The sequence below is a fragment of the Cydia amplana genome, chromosome 15, assembly GCF_948474715.1.
Source record: "Cydia amplana chromosome 15, ilCydAmpl1.1, whole genome shotgun sequence".
In the NCBI taxonomy this organism is placed as follows: domain Eukaryota; kingdom Metazoa; phylum Arthropoda; class Insecta; order Lepidoptera; family Tortricidae; genus Cydia; species Cydia amplana.
This window is the reverse complement of record NC_086083.1, coordinates 7087126-7097134: the sequence shown is the minus strand read 5'-3', so window position 1 is coordinate 7097134 and position 10009 is coordinate 7087126. Positions and strand designations below refer to the sequence as shown.

At 39.0% G+C, this 10009-nt stretch overlaps 1 protein-coding gene across 1 annotated transcript; it reads left to right on the top strand.

Moving 5' to 3' along the window:
* The first annotated feature begins 5526 nt into the window (after nucleotides 1-5526).
* Nucleotides 5527-9396, top strand: LOC134654726 (uncharacterized). Its single transcript, XM_063510199.1, has 2 exons — nucleotides 5527-6260; nucleotides 7022-9396. The coding sequence occupies exons 1-2, from the start codon at nucleotides 6203-6205 to the stop codon at nucleotides 9394-9396; spliced, it is 2433 nt and encodes an 810-aa protein (XP_063366269.1). The 5' UTR covers nucleotides 5527-6202.
* The last annotated feature ends 613 nt before the right edge of the window (nucleotides 9397-10009 follow it).

Genomic DNA, 10009 nt, shown 5'->3' with positions numbered 1-10009 from the left:
GGACTGAAGGCACGCCCGATGGACTGGGCAATACTGTTTTGCTTTCGATGGACTGAAAGTATGCCCGATGGACTGGGTATTGTTTAGTGACCGCATCAGAAGTGCCGGAGCATGTAAGAGGTGCACGTGGTCTGCTTTTTATGTGCAGAATGCTCTTTGCGAGGAGTAGCACTTACGCGGCTGAGATGGTTACTTCTGACGAGGGTCTGATATCTGCCGAAGGACTAGCAATGCACCGAAGAACTGGTGTTGTTTTGTTAAAAATGATTTCCCGTTTATGTACTGTGTTCATATGAGTAAAATTGGAACTATCAATTCAGAATCTTATTTATTTTAAGATGTCTTACAAAAATTTAGCTCACATATGACCAATTTTTTTTTTAATGCCAGATAATTTCCCCGTAAATTGATATTGACGACAGTAGTAGTGATACTATCGAGCAATGAATTAGAGCTGTTGTGATTTGTGTTTTTGATGTTTGGGATTGTTCTGTTTTTACATAAATTTGAGAGTATCCGCCAGATGGAGGCGACGATTATTGGAGTGTATCCGTTAGATAGCGGCGATGATTACTGATGATTATTTTTATTTAGTTGTTGCTCGATGGACTATTTTTGACTAGAGAATTGAGGATTGTTAAAGTAATTTTGAACAATTATTTTTTCTGGTTTGATTGATAACAAAGTTTGATTTTAATAGTAATTTGGGTGAGAACCAAATTGTTGGTCAGGAATGACCGAGCGATGAGATACTGTGCTGTATGTTTTGTTTCAGTATCAAATGCATACACCCACACACGAGGACGTGTGTAGCGCAGGACGGCCGTGTCGGAGCGAGACACCAGAAAGACGTATTGCAGCATTACAGTTCATAGTTAGACGCCTGTAAAAATCGATTAGCAATGTTTGGCTACATATTATTTGCTTGTAACGGAATCATAAAGTTGCGTAGAGAGTAACGCCACCATCTATTGGCGTATTGATGAACTAAGATGACAGGTAGAAGGCTTTGGAACGTCAAGAGGGGTATCTTGAGTGAACGTAGGCACGAGCAGGCATTTTTGTCGTTATGTTGGTAGACTGGTCAGGCAGGTTTACCAACTTGAATTGGAGGCGGGAGCGGTTGGCTCCGCCGCTGGAACTGGCTTCCTTCTTCTTGATCGGACCGCGCTAGAGATCGGACGTTAGCCAAGCTCGTGCCTAATTCGCTACGTTCCTGAAGGCTTACACCTGAAGGATTATTCTGAAAGCTTATAGATTCTCACGTTCTTTAACCGATTAGCTAAGTGTTTTATTCCAAGTGTTATTTTGATTTCTTATGTGCCATTAGAAGCTTACTTTTGTAAAATAAAGATTTGAACGGTTTCATGTGATCTTTTTATTTTGATTTAAATAATTTTGGAATAGTGATTGGTCGTTTTGATTATTTAGTACTGAAATATAGTAGGCACTAGTATGGTTAACGAATCTGAATGTTTATTTCATGCGTTGGTAGCATACCTACTATTTTGGCGGTGAAGTAATACATCTAGGTACTACCCCCACGCGCCCACCGCCATCGGGACCATCCGTCTCCGACATATATATATATATCAAGATTTTTTACGATTTCTATACAAATCTGCCGGGTGCTTTTTCGAGTTAGTATGAAAATTTTGAAAAAGAAAATTAAGCTAGACTTTTAAAAAATATTTTTTTTTTTCTAACGTTCTAGTGATAAAAATAAATGTTTTCTCATTTTGCGTTTATTCCTTAAAACTTCGTTGGTTGTATATAAGTGTATGTGTGTGTGTGTGTGTGTTTGTATTTGTATTTTCACTGTCGGCTGTAGAGCCTAAACGGTTGAATCGAATTCGATGAAATTTTGTATTTGGGCTTATTTTCTGAAATATTTAAACTATTATTATAGCTTGATTATTTAAGGTCTCTGTCATGAAAATGAAATATAATTTTTAGTACTTAATTTTTTTTAAGCATATTTTAACTTGTTGTAGATGCCAATGACAGCTGCAGAACGGCAGAAAAAATATATTGAGAAATTGAAACGAGTGAACCCAGAGAAATACGAAAGTAAAAGAAAACAACATTTACAGAAGGTGAAAGATAGACAAAAAAAGGTCAAAGATTTACCTGATGAAGAAATGAGAAAAGAAAAGAAAAATGCTGCGAAAACAAAACAAGCAGACTTATCTAAACAACAAGACACGAAACAAGAAGAGACAATAAAAAATAACATAGAATTACGTAGGAAGAATTCAGTTCTGGAAAAAAGGTTACACTGTTAAATAAAGAAATCAAAACTCTAAAAAAGAAAGTTAATAGATATAAGTTCATATTGAATAACCTACAAAGCCAATTGGAAGCTTACGATGATATACGATCACTTATAAATGACGAACAAAGACAAGCAAACGGAGAGAGTGAATTACAACTTGATAATGACATGACGCCGCGAACTAAAGCCAGTTCATTTGTTGATGAAGCTCTGCCATGTACTTCAAATGAAAAGAAAGAAAAAGCTCTTTGAATTAGACCTACTGACTGATTCACTAAAAACAGTTTATTCAAATGCAGATTCATATAAAACCAAAGAAGTCTTAAAGAAGGTTGTTGACAATGATATAACTCATCGATATGTCGGAGGCAGATCGTAAAATCGGCCATATCGAGATATTCCTAGGCATACCATGAAACGCCGCCATTTCATGATCTGACTAGCGACTACCAGCCATATCGTTCAAACATCAACGTTTGACGATTTGCCTAGCGACGTTTAGGCATATCAAATAAGTAGGGTGTGATATTCCTAGGCAGATCATAAAACGCCGGCATTTCATGATCTGCCTAGCGACCACCAGCCATATCGTGCAAACCTCAAAGGGTGGTATTCCTAGGCAGATCATGAAACGCCGGCATTTCATGATCTGCCTAGCGACGACCAGCCATATCGTGCAAACCTCAAGGGGTGATATTCCTAGGCAGATCATGAAACGCCGGCATTTCATGATCTGCCTAGCGACGACCAGCCATATCGTGCAAACCTCAAGGGGTGATATTCCTAGGCAGATCATGAAACGCCGGCATTTCATGATCTGCCTAGCGCGACCACCAGCCATATCGTGCAAACCTCAATGGGTGATATTCCTAGGCAGATCATGAAACGCCGGCATTTCATGATCTGCCTAGCGACGACCAGCCATATCGTGCAAACCTCAAGGGGTGATATTCCTAGGCAGATCATGAAACGCCGGCATTTCATGATCTGCCTAGCGACCACCAGCCATATCGTGCAAACCTCAAGGGGTGATATTCCTAGGCAGATGAAACGCCGGTATTTCATGATATGCCTAGCGACCACTAGCCATATCGTGCAAACCTCAAGGGGTGATATTCCTAGGCAGATCATGAAACGCCGGCATTTCATGATCTGCCTAGCGACGACCAGCCATATCGTGCAAACCTCAAGGGGTGATATTCCTAGGCAGATCATGAAACGCCGACATTTCATGATCTGCCTAGCGACGACCAGCCATATCGTGCAAACCTCAAGGGGTGATATTCCTAGGCAGATCATGAAACGCCGGCATTTCATGATCTGCCTAGCGCAACCACCAGCCATATCGTGCAAACCTCAAGGGGTGATATTCCTAGGCAGATCATGAAACGCCGGCATTTCATGATCTGCCTAGCGACCACCAGCCATATCGTGCAAACCTCAAGGGGTGATATTCCTAGGCAGATTATGAAACGCCGGCATTTCATGATCTGCCTAGCGACCACCAGTCATATCGAGCAAACCTCAAGGCTCAAAAGGAACGTAAACTTGTATTAAAAGGTACGATCTGGCAACACTGGACTCGGACGCAGCGCCATATAGAATGCAGCGTCACCAGTGGCAAAAAATGCAATTATTTTACGATGCGATCGGTATGAATGAAGTTAGGAATTCGACGAATACATTGCTCCCATCGATCTGCCGAATCTTTTATAAGACAGATCGTGATATGCCCGAGTTAATTTTAGTAAGATCATGATATGGCGGCGTTTCATGATATGCCTAGGAATATCACATCAATTATTTTACGATGCGCCCGGTATGAAACTAGGAATATCAACGAATACATTGGTCTGACCGATCTGGCGCCTCTTTTATAAGGCAGATCGTGATACGCCTGGTTTAATCTTAGTCAGATCATGAAATGGCGGCGTTTCATGATATGCCTAGGAATATCTCGATATGGCCGCCGACATAGACACCGCTTTCCACCGCAGGGCGCTGCTTCGGCCCGCGGGCAGCGTGTCGGACGGCGTTGCCAGTCGTCTGGCGATCCCAAGGTTCTCCATGCGGTCCCGCTCGCAAGGTACCGGCTGCCGCGGATTGTTCTCGCCTTGACTCAACGAAGTCGGGGCTCGATGGACGACCGCCGCCTCCTAACTACATCCGCCTGCTACGGCCTGCAGCAGTGTTACCTCGGATAACGACCCTGCGCCGGATTTGTGAGTGCACCAAACTTTAATGTTCGATTTTGGCCAAAATCTCGCGTCCCGTCTTGTCTCGCGATCGTACCTTTAAGACTAAGACCATATTAATGTTCGCCCCTCAGTGTGCCATGTATATAGGGTCTATCACCGATCTATAGATTAAATTGCATGTTACATATTTGGCCTTATTCTTTATAGCACCCTTGCCCTACTCTCATAACCAGGTTAAAGCAACAAGAGGTCCTTGTACTACAATAGTTCATTGTTTTACTGCGGATCCTGTCCAGGCACTTATTCATTAATTTTTTAAAATCATTTAAAATTGTCACTTCTATTCCCTACAACGCTTATGTTTTATTTTATTTTAAATCTTTTATTTTTTTATCCACTACACCCAGTACCAAAAACCGAAAAAGAAATACGATCCTTTTTGGGATTGACGACAGGCTATTATAGGAGATTCATTAATAACTATGCTCAAATAACAAAACCATTGACTAAATGCTTAAAAAAACGCGCCAAGATTATAATAGATGATGAGTTTTTAAAGTCAGTACAGAAGCTAAAAGAATTAATTACCAACGTACCTATTTTAAAGTATCCAGATTTTGATCAACAATTTATTGTTACCACAGACGCTAGTGACATAGCGTTAGGAGCGGTTTTGTCTCAGAAAGAAGATAATGTCGAAAAACCAATCGCTTATGCATCTAGAACTTTATCTGATACAGAATCTAAATATTCTACAACTGAAAAAGAGCTACTTGCGATAGTTTGGGCTTTCAAACACTTTAGACCGTACTTATATGGTCGTAAGTTCATCATTTACACCGATCATAAACCTTTAACTTGGTTAATGTCTTTAAAAGACCCCAATTCTAGGTTAACTAGGTGGAGACTTAGACTAGCTGAATTCGACTTCGAAATAAAATACAAACAAGGCTCTATTAACTCGAACGCAGATGCTTTGTCACGGGTAAAAATTAATTTTAACGATAATGAATCAATATTAGCTCAGAACGGTAGCGACATGGATGAACAAATCGTCCTATTACTGCAAATACCTGTTAAGTGACTTTATGACGAAAGTGGTTTTATTAGACCATTAGAATTAATTTTTCAAGCTCTACAAACTGGTAAAACCCATTTTTTGATACTACCTTTCGTTCCGAAGATAGCTCGAGCGTAAGGCAACTTATTGATGATTTGGTAGCATTATGTACTGGAAGAAATTGAAATGTGTATCATAGCACAATGATTCATGTGTTCTCCTCCAAGTAAAAACTGTAACCAGGTTTTAATGTGTTTTTGCATACTCATTTTATGAAATTATATCCGTGGTATATTCTAAAAGTATCTTCTATGTATACATATTTGGTATTTGCGTAAAAGATTATCCAGCTAATTATTTATTTTATGCCAAGCTAAATATACTAAACATCTTTATATTGTTTTGTCTGAAGATCTACGTATTCATTAAGCTGCAATATCATTCAGCCAAAAAAATGTACAACGGCTTAGTAGGGTTTGCATGTAACTTTATTGCAATGTTAACATGTAGTTGTACAGGCAGAATGAACTAAGTGCGCTTAATACTAGCTTCGCACCGTAGCTAACTTCACTCAGTTGCGACTCACGCGCCGATGTAACGTTTGATGCTCTGATAATTGTTGTGAATAATTTGTTTAGAATCCTAAGTTAATGACACTGTGTAATAAAAATGAGTGCCAGGAGTAGAAGACTCGTTAGAATGGCCACGAAAGACAAGGATGGAAACCGTAAGTAATATTATTTAATTATGGCCTAAATTTAAATTTGAGGTTAGTATGTGTGTATTTTCGAGACGTTTATGCCGGTGAATGAATATTTTTAACTGTTGTATATATATACTATAGATTCTAATAAAGAATAGACTTGCATAGTTCTGCAAAGAGGATATACCTGGGATGTAGGCAGGTACAAGGTCATTCAAATATCCAAGGCGCTCGCTGCGTGCCGTGCCGGCCGGTTGACTATGTAAGTAGACCTACCTCTGTGTTTATATGCAAACCCCGAGTGTCTTTACCTAATATTTATATATCAATTTATTTATGTATATAATTTGCCTGTATCTGACTAATTTAATTTACGGTATTTCTTGAGTATTTGGGCATGCCGGCCGGTGGATACTTGGAATAATTATGCACTACACTGTAAGTGTGAAAAATTTTAGTCAACGTATTTTTGGACACTTGTATTAAATTAATCTGTACGTTTATTTTTCAGCTGACGATCAGCCGCTTCCCGCAAGTGCACGCGCTGTACATCAAGTACTGCGGCACGGTAAGTTACTGCTGCGTATAAATACTGTTCACATACTTACCTAATTATTGTTTAGTAGCCGTAACTGACTTGTATAATCTACAAATTTTATATAACGACTCAACGACCTAATTATTTTTAACTTTTACATTTTCTAAGCATAACGCGAGGTCTACAGCTCACAGAGCCACTAGTAGGTATATCTATAATAATAAATTGTCAGGGTATTTTTTTGCAGATAAACACGAGCAGGAGTACGAACAACGCCAGGCTTCAGATCTCGACGAGTCACAAGAACGTATAGCTGATCAGATGCAGCAGATATTTAATGATAATATTTTTCTCGATGATAGCACGCCAGAGTCGGAGCAAGAGCTACCACGGACTAAAATAACATTGCCTGCAAGGCGAATCTCGGAAACGACATCAGAGTCAGAGTCGTCATTATTCGGCGGCGACTTTTCTGATAACGATCCTACGTACCATCCAGACGAAGAGGACCAGCAGCGGTCTCCTGGCAACCACAGCGATGATGATGGTGGTTTAATTACGTTGCAGGACTTATTAGGCCCCAATGCTAAGGAAAACATTGAATCTTTTACTATATCACCAGAGCCAGACACCATTCACCAATATGAAGAGATAAATAATGACACAGTCTCTGACATTGCTACTCTAATATTATCAGATGTGTTAGAGTTGGTTTGGGCAGAAGTGAAAACATTAAGCCGTTGGCGAACTGCCGATCCGAGCAATTGGAAAAAAAATGTCGCAAAAAAGAGACGTGCGGAAGGGTTGTCGTATACAACTAATAACCAAATAAGAGCCCCCAAAGTCCCTAAGACAGTTGATTGTACAAAATGCTTATTCAAATGTACAGATACATTCACCGAACAAGACCGAGCGAAAATTTGTAGAACCTACTGGCATTTGGACTTTGTAAGCAAAAAAAACTTTATACTGGCTCGTATTACAGTCCAGCCACCAAAGAAAATCCTGGTAGAGAGAAAACGACCAGCTAGACCTTACACTACAAAGTGTTATTTTGATTTAGGCACAGAGAAGCGACAAGTTTGTCAGAAATTCTTTTGCTCTGCTTTAGGCATCTCACGTGCAACACTCAGTGACGCTGTTAAAAACCGAGATGAACTTGGATTTTACTCCGGTGCTGATGGACGAGGACATCATGTTCCGCCAAATAAAACTCCCCCAGAAAAGGTGCAAGAAGTACTTGACCACATTTCTTCCTTTCCTACAATGGAGGGACATTATATTCGTAAAAAATCTAAACGTAAATATTTGGAAAGCACACTTTCAGTGAATAAAATGCATGAACTTTATTTGCTAGAGTATGAAAACAACAATCCTGTGTCTGCAATAACTTATCGCAGAATTTTCTCGACTCAGTTCAACTTGAGTTTCTTTGTCCCAAAAAAAGACCAGTGTCAGGCATGTAACAAGTACACCTCAGCACAAGATAAAGATAAAGCTGATCTGGAAACGACCTATAGCGAGCACATACAAAGAAAAGTTGCATGCGAGGCTGAAAAAGAAAGAGACAAACAAAGAGCAGGGACCGATCCAACCTTTTTATCTGTGTCTTTTGATTTGCAAGCTATATTACAAATACCATGTTCAAAAGTTGGCTTGCTTTATTACGTGCGTAAACTGACCGTATACAATTTGACCGTGTATGAGAGTGCCTTACCCAACAATGCCTTTTGCTTTTCCTGGTCCGAAGTACATGGCAAAAAGGGAAGCGCGGAGATTGGTACAATTTTATACCATTACTTGTCAAATTGTATCTCCACGAACGTAACAAGTGTGTCTTTGTTCTCCGACACCTGCGGTGGTCAAAATCGTAACCAAAACGTTGCGGCTATATTACTTTGGGCTGTTAACGAAATCGATCATCTTCAAGTCATTGAACAGAAATTTCTTGAGTCGGGGCATTCTTACATGGAAGCCGATTCAATGCACAGCAGTATTGAAAGTTCTAAGAAAAACAAGGACGTATTCTCTATGACAGATTGGAAAAACATTTTTAAGAATGCTAGATCGAAAGGAGTGTACAATGTTGGCAAAAAAAAGGTAAAAAAAGATCCCTATAATGTTAAAGAATTTAAATACAACGAGTTTTACGACCTAAAACGTCTAGCTGAAGCTATATTGAAAAATAAAAGCAAGGACTGCAATGGGAATAAAGTCCTCTGGCTAAAGATCAAAAAAATGAAATACGTCAAAGGCGACTCAAAAATATACTTCAACTACGACTCATCTGAAGATTATTTGAACTTTGATACCAAGGCGACGGCGACCCCCCAATCTGGCTCTCGGTACAGGACAAGGAACCAAAACAAGTCGAATCCTGGCTCTGTGGAACCACCTCCGACTCCTGAAGCATTTCTTAGTCACGGTTTAAAAAAAATGTACGATAAACCCTTGACGATCTCTGCAGCAAAGAAAAAGGATTTACTCAGTCTTTGCGATAAAGGCGTCATTCCTGAAGAGTATCATGGTTGGTTTCGCTCGCTTAACTGTGACAATGATGTTATTGACCGAGTTCCGGATGTTGCAGCATCAGAATCCAGCAGTGATGAAGACGATTGTTAACTTTCTAGCATTTTTGATGAATAAATAACCATAATACGTTGATAAAATTTCAGTTTTTTCATTTTAAATACCAACAAATTGTAACTAAGTGCTAACAACTACTTTCTTTAGTGAAAACACTGAAATCAGTAATATTCATTAAAATTATTGAGACTTAAATAAGAAATTCCAATATTTTATACAGCTAAAACCTCTTATACTTTGATCGATTATCAGTTAAATCGAAAAAACACGAAAACCTATAGGTATTTACTACTATTTTGTGGCTGGTAGATATATTTTTTGTAAAGTAAAGCTTAGTTAAATAGGTATACAGGCATAAATGCTTTCCTGGGGGATATATAGCAAAGTGTATTTCTACAGGCAAAACATACCAAGTGCGCGACTATTTAATTTTAATCCTGTTTTTATCGGCAATTAGACACAACCTGGATTATTTGCATGGTAAGTAGTAAACTAGATAAAATTATGCTTAGGAATTTATAAATACAGTGTAAATTTGTTCATATTTTTACATAGAAAATAACATCCAAACATTCAAACGTCATTATCTCGAAACACGATTTTTGCACTTAGTAGGTATTTGCAGTAATAGGACGAAATTAACTACAAT